Here is a 14,829-nt window from a genome sequence, read left to right on the forward strand (position 1 = left end):
TATTTTATTTTATTTTATTTTATTTTATTTTATTTTTTTATTTTTTAGAGACAGGGTCTTGCTCTGTTGCCCAAGCTGGTCTCAAGCTCCTGGCCTCAAGAGATCCTCCCATCTTGCCCACCCAAAGCAGTGGGATTATGGGCATGAGCCTACAATTCTTAAATACGTCCTGCTTAGTATTTTTAAGCAGGACATATTGTGAATGTGGGGGGTGTGTGTGTATGTCTGTTGCATGTATTTAGAAATATGTAGACACAATACAATCTTAGTAGTTTTTAAGCAGGACATATTGTGAGTGTGTGTGTGTGTGTGTATGTGGCATGTATTTAGAAATATGTAGACACAGGCCGGGTGCGGTGGCTCAAGCCTGTAATCCCAGCACTTTGGGAGGCCGAGACGGGCGGATCACGAGGTCAGGAGATCGAGACCATCCTGGCTAACATGGTGAAACCCCGTCTCTACTAAAAAAAATACAAAAAACTAGCCGGGTGAGGTGGCGGGCGCCTGTAGTCCAAGCTACTCCGGAGGCTGAGGCAGGAGAATGGCGTGAACCCGGGAGGCGGAGCTTGCAGTGAGCCAAGATCGCGCCACTGCACTCCAGCCTGGGTGACAGAGCGAGACTCCGTCTCAAAAAAAAAAAAAAAAAAAGAATATGTAGACGCAATACAATCTTGTTTTAAAGAGTTTATTATAAAAAAAAAATCACATCTTTTGAACGACATGGACACACAGTACCTTTCCAGATGGGGTAGCTTTGTCTCCTGGTTCCAGGAGTCTCACTCTATGTATGGGGTCTTATGTAAATGTGCTTATTTTTAATGCCAGCAAATTTTTAATTGGAAATCAATGTGTGCTTCTCTTTCTAAGGATAAGTCTTTTGTCAAGTTAGAAAATACAAGCTTTTAAATTTTGAGAAAGTTAGAATTTCAACATCTTGAATTTTACACCAAGAGGGAATTTGTAGAGTTTTATACTAATTGGAAAAACATTTTTCTGAAAGAACAAATCTTTAGGAAGACAACTCTATGCTTAAGTAAATGATTAGATTTCTAATTATGCCATTAGCTATGAGATTTATATCGGATGTTTCCCACATTTACTTAGGTGGGTTAAGGTAGTCAATAGGCTTGTGATTACCCTCCCGAGCAACTCCAAAACAAGCCAAGGTTATTGCTACTGCTGTGTTCACTGTTCGAGTTACTTCTTCTGGTGTCTTCCCCAGGGATGGGTTCACTTCCATTATGTCTAATCCTGAGAGTAGCCCTACAACAACAAAATGTAATCATGTAATTTATAAAATAGTTGACATTTTGAAATTAGTACAGACAGACTTGAAAGATTATCCACTGACAGAAAAAGGTAGTAACCAATGGAAAACACTTTAGTTATTGCATCATGTGATTGATGGACATTCTGTAAGTGTCAACTGGGACTTGTTTTCAGGTCAAGGAGGTATAAACATGTATTAGTCAAGTGTACACTTGCTTCTCTATTCCCTCAGATTGTTAACTACCTGTTTTGTAGATTTCTTCCGTGATGTAGAGACCTTCTCTGTATGACAGACCTCCCACGACTGGTGTGCCAGTAGCTGGTGTGAAACATGGGTCCAGTCCATCAACATCAAAACTCAGATGAATTGGCCTTTTCTTTCTTTTAAAAAGTGGGAAAGGATTTCAGTTTAAGATTGATGGCTTCACATTTCATCGATAAATATATCTGTTACCTTGCTTTATAAAAAGTAGCAACCCATTATTTCACGTAAAGACTTTATTAATAACTTACATTGGTTAATGTCAGTACCAGCCTTTTATGTTACACACACACGTGTGCACACACAAAAGAATCTTACCTTCCTAGTAGATAACTGAGTGTTTCTTCCATCACCTTGCCAATTCCCAGTCTGTCCACTTCAGTCATTGAAAAGTATTTAATGCCTAGAGTTTTCAAAATGTAGCTATAAAAGAGAAATTAAGATAATTAATAAGGCTGACTGTGCCTGCCTGTCTCCTTTTAAGGGAAATATCAATATAGTAAAATATATAAAATATTTAGGTTCTGTGAACCTAACTCTACATAATTTTATTTGTATTTTAATAGCAAGTCAATTGAGATTTAATTGCCTGGATACATATGTATGTACATGTATATAAATATGTGTGTGCGGGTGTATATGTGTGTATATGTCTTGATGTTTAATTTTCTCTCATAGATTTGGTCAGTAAAGCACATCTAGCACACAAAGGGACAAAAATGAAGGCAAATCACATCAAGGAATAAGCTTACTGTTCCCCAGGGTCCACGTCTCTCAAGCCAATATACACAATATCCTTGGCAGATATGCAGGGCGTCACCCAGGAGAATCCTGGCACATTGGGAATCTAAAATTGCAATGTTTTCACTTGGTTATGTGTGACTCTCTTGAACAAATCCTACATTCAAAGGTAAAGACACTTATTGGATTGCAAATATCTTACATTTAGAATATAAATATAGAAGAAATCGTGTAAAAATTATACACAATTAAGAAGGGGATGTGTGCCTCCCCTTGATTGCTTTGACTTTGCCTTGAACCACTTGGCATTTACCTACTTTGTGCCCCATTCCTGCTGGGCCCTTCTTTCCCAGGGCTCCTCTATAAAGAAATGAGTGTGCTCCCATTACTTTGGTAGCTTCCCTCCTTACTTCCCTTTCTCGGTAAGTCCTTAATCCAGAGGATGGCCTAGAGCAGCTGAGGGAAATTTGTGACCTGTCCTTTGGTTATTCTTCACATCATAATATGATGATATCTGCTTTGTCCTGGAGCCACGTTTAGTTTTTCCCATGTGCTAGGTAGATACTTTGTAAGTTTATAAACCCATCCCTTGGTCATTAGTTCAAAAGACATTATTTCTGAGCATTTAACATAAGGAGGTTTTAACCTCTTGTATCATCATAAGGACAAAATATTATATCAATAAAAACTTTATTGATACACTATGGCATATCAACAAAAGTTATAAGCTATAATATTAAATCTTAATCTGACATTTTATTTTCCATCTTTTAGAAGTTTCTAGGGAGCAGGGAGATAGTTCTTTCTCTTATGATTTAGACAGGTTCTTCTCCCAGTAAATACATTAGTTCATAGACCATTGTATCTGAAATTTTAAAATTTCTCTTTTGAAAAGACTCTATGACATAGAAGGACTACTCGGTAAGAATGCAGGACTGTGTGGCATGTAGTGGAAAGAGGAAGGAATGAGGAGACCTGGTGCTAGCCCTTGCTTCACTATAGGCTTGGCATATATCTTGGGCAAGTTGGTTAACCTCTGAACTTCCACTGACCTGTTTATAAATGATTACTCTCTGCCCCACTTACTAAAAGGATAGTTTAAGAATTATCAGAGAAAATATATATTAAGTCAGTTTGCAAGGCAGAGATAGAGAGCCTCACTGCCTTTTATCAACCAACCCTTTGCTTACTGGCTGCAGAGAAAATGACTTGAGATTACACCAAGAATAAGGTAACATGGAGTTTCTCATTTCCCTTCCACCTCCTGAATGTCTCTTAAAAAGTATTCTTTCGCACTAGAGTACCAACCAGTCTTTTACCTTTCCTTTTAGTTCCTTCAGGAGGAAAGATACAGGTTGTCCATGCAAGTTTCCACTTGTGGTTGTCAGTGGAGTGTTGATATCAGTGTGAGCATCCACCCAGATGACTCCGAGATCAGGGTGGACGCTGGCATGGCCAGAGATGCTTCCAATTGCCAAACTTTTGGGGGAGAAATTTTGTGTGAACATCAGGTTTGCAGTGTCACTACATACATCATATTATTCACTCACTTAATGCTCCCACTTAGTTTTCCCTTAAGTCAGAGTGTCTGATATTTCTGATAGGTTCTAAATTGAAAATGCCAATCAGTTGTAGCAACAGAGAAAGCATCACTTACACTTAGTGCTTACTAACTAGTTATATTTACATTTACTAAAAAAATTGTGAATTTTTTTCCCCAAAATCCACCTTGTAAGAATTACACAGATTAGAGCTTAGCCAAAAAATAAATGAGTATAAAAACACTAGCTACACAAGGAATTCCTTAGCATAAGACACTGTTCAATTCTCAAAGTTAAATCTGGATCATTTTCTGCACACTGATCTCTCTTGGGAAATACTTAATTCTCTCAAGTGAAGTATGACAAAGTCCTTCAATTTTTCTTAAAATCCAGCTCTTTTATAATTTGGGAGCATCGCTCAGTTCTTACATGTTCTTACTCAGAAGTTCTTCAGCCAGCATATGGCATGTGTGTTCACTCATTCTATTCAATGCATCTAGTTACCCACTGAACCAGGAACAAAGTTCATCCCAAATACTTCAAGCTCCAGACATTTTGCTGGAATGGAAGACATAAATGATATCTTGCACAGAAGGTAAAAGTTAGGATGTATTAGGTTGGTGCAAAAGTATTGCAGTTTTGCCATTTGAAAACTGCAATTACTTTTGCACCAAGCTAATACTATACAATGCCTGTATTCTCTCATTTGTGAATGTTTAAGTATCACTCAGAGAATCATTAGCTTTTAGATTCTCAAAGTGAAAGCAATCATGCCTTCATGTTCAGGTATGGATTATTCAATGTAACGTTTGTTTTCCCTTCAGGTTTCTTGTCTTTTGCCATGTGCCATTCTTCAGATTTCCATTTACAAATTTCTCCACTTACAAAAGAAAACGAGCCTCGGTTTTCCAATTGCAGTTTTGATACAGAGGCCCTGGTAACAGTGTGGCTTCAGAAGAGAAAGCCGAGGAGGCCTGAAGTCACTGAGCTCAAGAGCCATAGAAGTGTTTCTGGTTTTAGATCTAATCAGGCCTCTCTGGGAAAATTATCCTAGGCCTTGAGAGTAAATATTTAAAAAGGCTCATGCACAAAAATGGTCTTTGTCACATTATTTGTAATGGTGAAAATTACAATGTAACCTGAATATGTGACAATATGTACATGTATAGCGATGTAACCCCTTGTTGAAAAATCATGCAGCAACTAAAAAACTGATGCTTATGATGCTTATGCACATCCCATGAAGCAACAAGGAAATTTGCACTGTAGAGTGAGAACACAACATAGACATCTGTCTGTCTCTCTCTTACACACACACACACACACACACACACACACACACACTTGTTAAACAAAGTCATCACGTACAAGGGAAAAAAAGATGCCATGAAAGAAATGTACCAGATTTTCAATTCTGGTTGAAATGGTTGCTAGAGAAGTACGATTACCACATTTTTTTTCTTGTGTGTGTGTCTGATGCTTTCAAAAATGTTATAATCATTATTTTATAATGAAAAACACATACTTTGAAATTGTTGACCTATATGAGTTGTATATATTATCGGCAATTAAGAACAAATAAGCTATGAATTGCTTCATGTACTTATTTAGAAATGTAAGCTTGTGATGAATGTTTAGATGAAATCCATTCATATTTCATACATTTTCTGCGGTACTAGGTCAAAATACAGATATTGTAAGACTTCAAATTGAGTTAAGTCTGTTTCTATAATAAAGTTAGTAACCTATAAAATTTTTTAAAGGCAGAAAATTTGATATAAAATATAGGTCAATGCTTTTCCATCTATATTTCTATATTTTCTCTCTTCTTCTGGCCTTGGTTACATTTCCTTTGTGCCAAACTCCCATAGACACAGTTATTCAACAAGACCTGTGGTCTCCACCCAGCACCAGGCTGATTCTTCCATTCTTCTTGACTTCTGCCACCTTGCCAGCCAGCTGCTCACTCGCTTTTCCCACAGACCTTGGATTCTTCACAATTTGAAAGGGACTGTCATTAGGGATGTCAGCAAAGGACAGGTCCCCATAATCCTTCACATCACACTCTAAAATTAAAAGTTTTTAGTTACTAAATTAAAAAGTAGATTACAAATCAGTCTATGTAGGATGATCCCAATTATATAAAATAGGCATGTATTCACAAGTATAAGCAAACGAAAACCCTGAAAGGTCTGTAAATCCCAGGAAGGTAGACCCATGTCTGCTTTTGCTTGATATCATGTTATCAGTACCACACATTGGTGCAGCTGTATACCAGGCTCTCAGTAAACACTTCTTGAATCCATCCAGTTAGACTAGACACCAAAATATAACAGTGATAATCTTCTGGCTTGGGCTTAATAGAGAATGTCACGGTCTCTGTCTCTGTCTCTCTGTCTCTCTCTGCTTATGTACTTTTTACCTTTCTATAGTAAGTATGCTTCATTTTGATAAAAATTAAATACATATATATCGATATATATATATTATATGTATTCTCAGAAAATTTAGAAAGCACTGGCATATTTTCATCTGGATACACGCACACAAACAAAATATTCATTGAACCTGCCTCATAGTGGTATTATCGTAAATAAATAAGAATATGTGAATATGTGCTTAGCACTGAACCTAACACTTTGGAAGCTTAGGAAATAAAGCTTTTTAGTTACTCTTTTTAGTAAGGAAAAATTGCAGGTAACCCTAGATTCCTAAGGACTGAGTGTGCTCCCTAAGAGGCCTTGAATTAGGCTTGAAAAGTAGAGAGTTTCACGTAAAATTGTGATATGGAATCAGTTCAGTGTTCTGAACTAACTGGCCATTAAATATGGTATTTGTTACATGTGTGTCTGAATCTGATTTAGTAATGCCTCCAAGAAATTTCACCTGCTGTAACACATGACCAAATTATGCTTGTCAGTTAAGGGACAAGTCCATTTACCCAAGCATTCTGTTCTCAGCTGGGTGTCTGTATTTGTCTTTTTGTTTGTTTGTTTTTTTAAGATTTACGAGGTGTAATTCTTGTACACTAAAACTCACTGATTTTAAATGTGCAGGTCAATGAGTTTGAAAAAATCTAGTCTTGAAACCACCACCACAATCAAGATTTAAAACATTTCCATTCTCCCTCGAATTCCATCCTGCCCCTTTAGAGGTAATTCTTGCCTCCAACCCCAAGAACTGCTGATCTGCTTTCTTTTGCTATGCTTTTGTCTTTCCAGAATGTTGTATCAATGGAATCATATAATGTGTAGTCTTTTGTGTCCTAGCCCTGCTGTTTTTCAGATCCACCATGCTCTTGCCTGTGTCTGCAGTCCATTCCTTTTTATTTTTTTTCTGGAGATGGAGTCTCGCTCCGTCACCCATGCTGGAGTGCAGTGGCACCATCTTGACTCACTGCAACCTCTGCCTCCCAAGTTCAAGCAATTCTCCTGCCTCAGCCTCCTGAGTAGCTGGGACTACAAGCGCATGCCACCACGCCCGGCTAATTTTTTGTAGAGATAGGGTTTCACCGTGTTGCCCAGGCTGGTCTCGAACTCCTGAGCTCAGACAGTCCGCCCACCTTGGCTTCCCAGTGGTAGGATTACAGGCCTGAGCCACCGCGCCCAGCCAGTCCATTCCTTTTTATTGTTGAGTATTATCTCATTGCATGGATGTGACACTTTTTGTTTAACCATCTACCAGTTGATGGGCATTTTGCTGTTTCCATTTTTTGGTTATTATAAATGTTGCTGCCCCCAAACATTCAAGTACAAATCTCTTACCCAAGAGAAGTGAAAACTTGCACTTGAATGTTTGTAGTTGTACTTCTCTGCACCCAGAAGTAGAACTGCTGGGTCAAAATGTAAATAATATGTTTACCTAAGAAACTGCCCACCTACTTTCAAAGTGGCTGTATTATTTGCATTCCCATCAGAAATATATGAGGGTTCTAGTTGCTCCACATCCTGACCAACACTTCCTCAGCATTTTGTATGTAAAGATAACAGATAACTGAGCCTATACTTTAAAAATATATGTAAATTTACATTTGCATGCTATGCATATGTATATATATATATACACACTGCGCAAACACTAGGCACTATTGTTATTATCATTATTACTGTTTTATTTTATTTTATTTTATTTCACAAATGGGGTCCTCTTGCTAGTAGCATACTTCCTGCTGCACCTTGCTTTCTATTTGCTGTTTCCCCGGCTCCCCTACCATCCACCCCAACCCCTGTTCCTGCACACGCAATTTCTCTTATACTGTAGTTTGGCTGGAAAGACAAAATATCTGAGTGAGGATGTACATCAACAATTCCTGAACATTCTTCCCATGCCCTGCTGTTTTTGCAGGATGTGTGTCTAAGGTTATAGCCAGTACTGCAATTCTGGTGTAAATATTCCAGACACACTCCAGGTTCACAGGGGCCTGCTCCTTCCTTCAGAGTGGGGAGGAAATCAGGCTGATCATTTTTCAATTTAAAAATTACCTTGTTCTTCAAGTTTCTCAAGCAGACCAGCCTTTCTCAATACTGTAGGGCCTTCTTCCACCCCTCCTCGTGGCTGAACAATTAAAAAATAAAGTACTTCAGACATTATCATGACCATCAGATGCTCACAGCAGGAACCCTTTTCATTATTTAATCAGTTGAACTGTAACTATCATTTTTTGAGTTCCTACAGAGCCAGGCATTTATATCATCTCTTTTAATCTTCACAGCAAGGTAGACTGAATGACTCTTATGCCAAATAGAAAGAACTAGAATCACAAAGGTTATATGGTTTTCAGACTGGCACACAGCTAGTAAGTGGCAGAGCTTGTGTTCATATTCAGGTCTTTGGATTCCAAAACCTGCATCCCCTCTTCCCGTCAACCCATGTTATCAACATAGTGAGCACATAGTTTGTGCAAAAGCAGTCTGGTAGATGAGATCCAATAATGAAAAAGCTTTCGACTTTGAGTCCCTCATAAGCTGATAGGAGATATGGGCACTTAACCCCAATTACAATACATAGCTGCTTCAATGACGACATAAAATGCAGTAACAAAAGCAGGATACCCTTAATACTATTGGGAACAGGGTGTGTCAGTAAAGACTGCAAGAAATAAATACTGTTTAAGCTGAGTCTTGCGACGTGAGTAGGTAGTTAGGAAAACAAGACAGAGTGACGGAGAAACTCTGCAAACCAAGGGAACAATTGGGCAAAAGTATCGAAAGAGTGTGATATGAAAGAGGCCTACCTGCATGTACTCACAGCAGTAAGCTAGAGCTCTTGGGGAGAAAGCAGGCAACAGAAAAAGTCATCATCTGGGGGCTGAAAACTACAAAGACCAACCCACTAATTTCAAGTTTTGGCCTGCTTAAATAGCAGATGGGAAGTTCTACCCTTGCCGTTTTGACATTAGGGAAGCTAACACTCTTCCTCCCAGGGGCAAGTCTTCCTCAGCCCCCTGAACAATTAGAGGTCTAAAGGCACAGTTCTTCTCTGAATCTTTCTGATTTTAATTTCCGACGAGCTTTTAGATGCAGAAAATGATTACATGTTGTCAGATGAGACAATGTGTTAAAAGACACATGTGTCTATCTTTCGGATTGGGGCTGTGGCATCAAAGCAAGCAAATATTTCTTCCCCATTCAAAGGAATAGAAGACTTGCCCTGGGTGCCAGGCAAATCCTTTATGTCAAATTCCTGTCCCTAGCAGCAAGGCACTCACCCTATCCTCTGCCTGACACATTTTGCTCCTTTACTACCTTTTTGCTTGACACGCCTCCCTCTCCCCAGTCAGGTAGACACAATTTCTCCTCCTTTCAACCCCAATAGGGTGCTGCTTGGTTCATGTTTTGCCTTTAGTTTTGTGACTGTTTTTGTCTTCTCCTCATTGTTAGATTTCAGTCCAGTTTGCTTTACATTTGGGGCCTATATTTTGTAGTGTAGAGCTGATATATAGTAGATACTCAATCCTCAGTTTGATAAAACTCGTTGGTTTTTTTACCCTTCTCCCTTTCAGACTTTAGAACAAAGCTCATAGACCCCTTAGTTGACGCTATATTTGCTGTAACACAGCCATTACATTTTCTAGCATTCATTTTTATTTGTTTTATTCAAATGGCTTCTCATGATTGGGCTTTCCTCTTGCTTGCTCTATCTGTCCACTTTGGAAATTGCTTTGTCAGCTCCACTGACTTTCTAAGCTGGGCCCAATCCCTAAATGGCCACAAGTATAAAGTCACCTTTGGAGTTGAATAGTCTGAAGAGACATCAGTGCAAATCAAGGGCACAGGCATCGGAATCAGATTATCTTGTCTGGAATTATGCAGTCAAGGCTGTGCGACATTGAGCGCATTACCAAACCTCTCTGAGCCTTTTTTTAACCCAACTGTAAGGTAAAAATAATACCTACTTTATTGTTTGTTCACTGCCTTGCAAGTCTTTCAACAAGGTGAGACAGGGATGAAGCCCTTTCTCAGACTCAACATTTTAGTCATCTGCCCTCTAATCCTTTCCTTTTGCCTACCTGTCAAACCTGTAACTCCTTTAGGTGAGGACAAATGCTTACATCTTAGTCATTTTATCCTCTCTGCTCTATGACTTAGTGTAAAAAAATCTCTCTCTCTTAGTCCTTACGATCATGAGACAATGAACTCCATTCTCATGACCATGTTTTAATGGGAGAAGGGTGGTAAAAGGAGGAGACTTGCTTCCCTTTTGTCGATTTTTTAAATTATATATTTATTATAACCTGTTCAAGAGTAGGTGAGAACAGTGTGGATTTTAAAAGGAACACTTCTGTGTCAGCAAAATGTCCCTGTGTTTGGGAGAGACTTTTGGAGGATTTCCAGGAGAAGCAAAGTAGTATTTACTGACAGTTCAAATGCTGTTTGGGCCTCTAACCTCTGGCCTCTCTCAATTTGTTTTGCAGTAAAAAGTCAGAGTACACAGCAAGGGTTCCAAATTAAAAGGAAGCAAAATGCTGCCCAGATTCTGAGAAACCTGGAGAAAATCAACCTTAGCATTTTCGACTCACACATTGTCTTGTTTGATTTTGTTCTCTGTTTTTTATCGTCTTTGAGCACAGATGTGTGTTGAAGTCTATGGTGTTCTGTCATCACACTCTCTTTACTAGAATAAGTGTGCCCAGGCAGAGAAAAAAGTGTATTCAGTTGTTGCTGGCATGTGTGGATTCACAGCTGGTGGCTCTAAGGAAGTCTGGGAGTTTCATAAATCCATTAAAATCCTTTTTGAGTTGCCAAACTGCAGTAGGATTTTCTTACTTTTTTTGTTCTTTTTTCCCCTTCCAAGTGAGGCACATAAAGGATTCTACCTAGACCATGAATGAACAGTTTCATAGAATCATTAAAACCCTAACATAACATGAATTATTCACAAAGTTGCATGAAACAATAATGTTTCAGTTATCCAAATCATAAGAAGTCTGAAGGTTATCACCAAACTATTAAATTTTTCTAGGCATTAATTATGTAACTAAACAAATGTATTTCTTAAAATTCTCTCTTCCTATACATACACACAGTAACATCAAAAACAAGAGCAACTAAACCTAAATGAGTAGCTACAATGCAGAAAATAGTCCATTTCAATTCAAAGAAAAATATTTTCTCCTAAAAAATATGAGAAAATATTCTGTAGGTTCAAATGAATTTAGCTCTAGCTGAAATCAGGAGCCACAAGAATAAATGGGTATGTGGGTATAGTTATACAATGTTGGAAAATGGTGAGAGGACTTATTGTATCAGAAAACTGAACCAACTAGACAATAACACCTTACAAATTTTGAAGTCCAAAATTTTCAACTAAATTCCAGGAATTCAAAGAAAGACTTTTTTCCTTACCTGTCCCTTTGAGAAAGGAGCTCCAATAATCCCTATGGTTCTGGACTTAGCACTCATGCTCTGACACTTCTCTTTGCTGCACTTGAGCTCTCCAGTCAGTCAACCCTCAATGACAGAGGGCACATCTTTTTTTTCCATTTATACTTGGGTTGAATAAACAACCTTTATTCTAATGAGGACAGCTGGCTCCACCCACTAAACCAAAGAATGACGGAGTCAACAGTCTTGCACTTTTTCATACATGGAGTAACTATAATTCCTCTGAGTCTAGGTCTCTAATTAAGTGACAATTATTCATGTTCTTACTTCACACTCTTTTTAAAAAGCCAGCCAGATGACATTAACCTAGACTTAGACAATTGACAAGTTTCACAACTACAAAAGAAGTCCTATTGTTCTGGCTCAGTGAACTCAGGGCAAGGAACTTTCCTCCTCCAGATCTCTGAAGACCTCCGTGTAGAAGAAGGGCCAGGCTTGGCAAGATTGTCTATCACATCCCTTCCAGCCCTAATATCCTGAGTTAAGATTTCACACATGAGGTTAAATGATTAATCCATGAGACACATTTCATAAACCTTTAGGGTACACTATCATAAAGAATATATAACTTCCTTTTTTAAAATTATTACTTTAAAAAATTAGTTACTTGATTGGTAACCCAGAGAGGTTACCATTTTTGAAATATGGTGTATAGGAAAGTAATTGTGGAATCATATCATAATCAAAGTATAGAAATAAAAATAGCTAACAGTGAGTTTTTACCATGTGTCAGATGCTGTTCTCTTTCAAAATACCTTATTTAATATTTATACCAATTTTATGTGAAGTCTTATCATTGGTGCCATTATACTGACGAAGAAACTGAAGCTCAGAGACGTTGCCAACATAGGTTGTAGAAGAAAAGCCGGATTCAGCCTTTGGCATTCTGAATCCACTTAACAGTTGAGCGTATAGTCTAAACGCTGGGGAGCTGTTAGCCTCTATGCCCCTGGGCTGCCATTTGTCACCATACAAAAGTATGAATTTAAAATAAAGGCACCTTAAAGATCCTTCTGACCTTAAAATTATGTAATTGTAATTTAAAGGGAAAATTCACTTAGTAGAAACTAATTTCTTTTTCCTATTGGTGGGAAAGAACATTTTGGAGTTTAAATTCCATGAGGTCAGAGAATTTTGTCTGTTGTATCCCCAGGGCCTAGAAGAGTGTTGGTATACAATAGGCACTCAATAAATATTTATTGAATGGATAAATGAGGAAAATAAAGTCTCATGGGTCCATTTTGATAGGACTGTTTTCCAAATAGGTTCCTACATTTTTCTTGTGGGTTTGCTTGTATATCCTACATATTTACTTGTGGTATTCCTCACAGGGCCTAGATATTAACCTCTTATGGCATTGAATTGCAAATAACTTTTCCCAACCTGTCAGAAATCTGATAATCTTTTATGTTATCACTCAAAATCCTCAATTTTAAAATAAACACTTGCATAATTTCCCCCAATGCTTTGTGCTTTGGAAGTCTTTAATTAAAGTCCTGCCAACCCCCAAATTGTAGGTATGTACTTTTACATTTTCTTCCATTTGACTTGGAGCTTATCTTTCTCACTCAGTTCTTTAATCCATCTTTGTATGTTGTGTACATTTTCCTAGTCTATTTTTCCTGTATCACCCACGCATCTGTTTCCTCAACAACACCCATTGAACGGTCATTCATTTTGCAATTGATTGGAGTGCTGTCTGTCACTAAACTCTTTCTTCTGTTCCATTGACTTATTTACCTATGGCTGCACCAGGTCCATCAGGTTATCAGTACGGCTTTGTGGTACCTCTTATCATTGTTTAGGCAAGAGTAACCGTTTTGCTCTTCTTTTTCAAAACTGATTTATCTTTTATGGGTCTGTATTCTCCTATAGTTGGAATAACTTAACTCCTTAAAAATATTCTGCTAGAATTTTTACTAAATTTATAAATCAATCCATAGAGATTTGCTAACTTTCAAATTTCATTGCTAGAATGTTTTCTTTGAGAAATTCACATCCTGAAAGTTCTTCGTATGCCAAGCTGAGATTGCCTTCCTGTCATTTGAACCATTGGTCACCTCTCTTTAATCCAAGTAAAGTACATTATCTCTTGGCTGTTATGTCTTTCTTGGATTTCTACTGTTTAGGCTGAATATTCCCAAATACCTCACCAATTTCTTGTGTTACCTAGTTGCCACTTTCCTTCAGGTCACCAACGTGCTCGCTTTCTTCAGAACATCTTGCTTCCCTCTGCCTTTCCTAAATAGGGCATCCAGAACAAAGTGCACATATCCAAATACAGGTGGAGTCATCTGGTCCATCAGACACAAATTTGATAACACTTGACGTTTCCAAGTCACTGACAAAAATGTTGAACAAGGCAGCACTTTTACAAACACTCTGTGACATTCCACTGGAAACCTTAACCCGGATTGGCATAGCTCCATTAATTAATCATCAGGCAAGGTACAACTGATTACTAATTTCCAACTCAACCACTCCATCCTGTTCACAAGGACATCATAAGGGAATTTATCAGGTGTCTCAATAAAATCTCACGACACTTTGCTACCTTTGTCTTCTGCCAGTCTGACTTCCCTGTCAAAGCTGATGAGCTGGCCTTGACAGGTCCAGTTCTTGGTGAACTCATGCTGACTTCTAGTGATTGCTGCTTCCTTTTTATTATTAACACAAGCTATTTTTTTTCAATCTCCAAAGCTGTCATCTCAAGACTTCTAACGGAAGAAGATAGGGTATGTCTCACCTATATCACTCTATCAAAGATCCACTTTTTTCAGCTCCAATTCTTTCATTTATCTTAGGGTTATGTATATTGAGGTTTCAAAAGCCTTTCTAACATTGCAGATCTCTTAACCAAATGTTGAAAGAAAAATCCTATCTGGCATTTTCCTGGGAATGAGACCATATCTTATTTGGCCTTGATCCAAAGCTACTGGAATGAGATATGACACATAATAGGCCCCTGTATTAGTTTCCTATGGCTGCTGTGACAAAGTACTTGTACCACAAAGTGGGGGCTTAAAAAAAAAAAAAAGAAATTTTTGTCCTTAGTTTAGCAGATAGTAGTCTGAAATCCAGGTGTTGGCAGAGCCATGCTCCCTCTGAGACCTGCAGGGAAATCCTTCCTGCC

At 38.1% G+C, this 14,829-nt stretch overlaps 2 protein-coding genes across 3 annotated transcripts in view; one reads left to right on the top strand and one right to left on the bottom strand.

The window, feature by feature from the left end:
• The window catches only part of MED23 (mediator complex subunit 23), a 59,457-nt gene extending 48,399 nt beyond the window's left edge, over positions 1-11,058 (top strand). For both annotated transcript variants that reach the window (XM_011962166.1, XM_011962168.1), the window contains one exon: positions 10,727-11,058. In XM_011962166.1, the coding sequence (XP_011817556.1) occupies positions 10,727-10,729 (3 nt within the window). In that variant the 3' untranslated portion in view covers positions 10,730-11,058. The remainder of the gene's footprint in view (positions 1-10,726) is intronic.
• Positions 668-11,854, bottom strand: ARG1 (arginase 1). Its single transcript, XM_011962161.1, has 8 exons — positions 11,658-11,854; positions 8,295-8,367; positions 5,705-5,879; positions 3,592-3,751; positions 2,284-2,378; positions 1,850-1,954; positions 1,514-1,650; positions 668-1,263 (listed from the first exon to the last, which is right to left on the bottom strand). Exons 1-8 carry the CDS (start codon positions 11,712-11,714, stop codon positions 1,097-1,099), a joined length of 969 nt encoding a protein of 322 aa, XP_011817551.1. The 5' UTR covers positions 11,715-11,854; the 3' UTR covers positions 668-1,096.
• Positions 11,855-14,829: the final 2,975 nt, after the last annotated feature.

Source organism: Colobus angolensis, unplaced genomic scaffold (assembly GCF_000951035.1).
Source record: "Colobus angolensis palliatus isolate OR3802 unplaced genomic scaffold, Cang.pa_1.0 Scaffold58, whole genome shotgun sequence".
Taxonomy (NCBI): Eukaryota; Metazoa; Chordata; class Mammalia; order Primates; family Cercopithecidae; genus Colobus; species Colobus angolensis.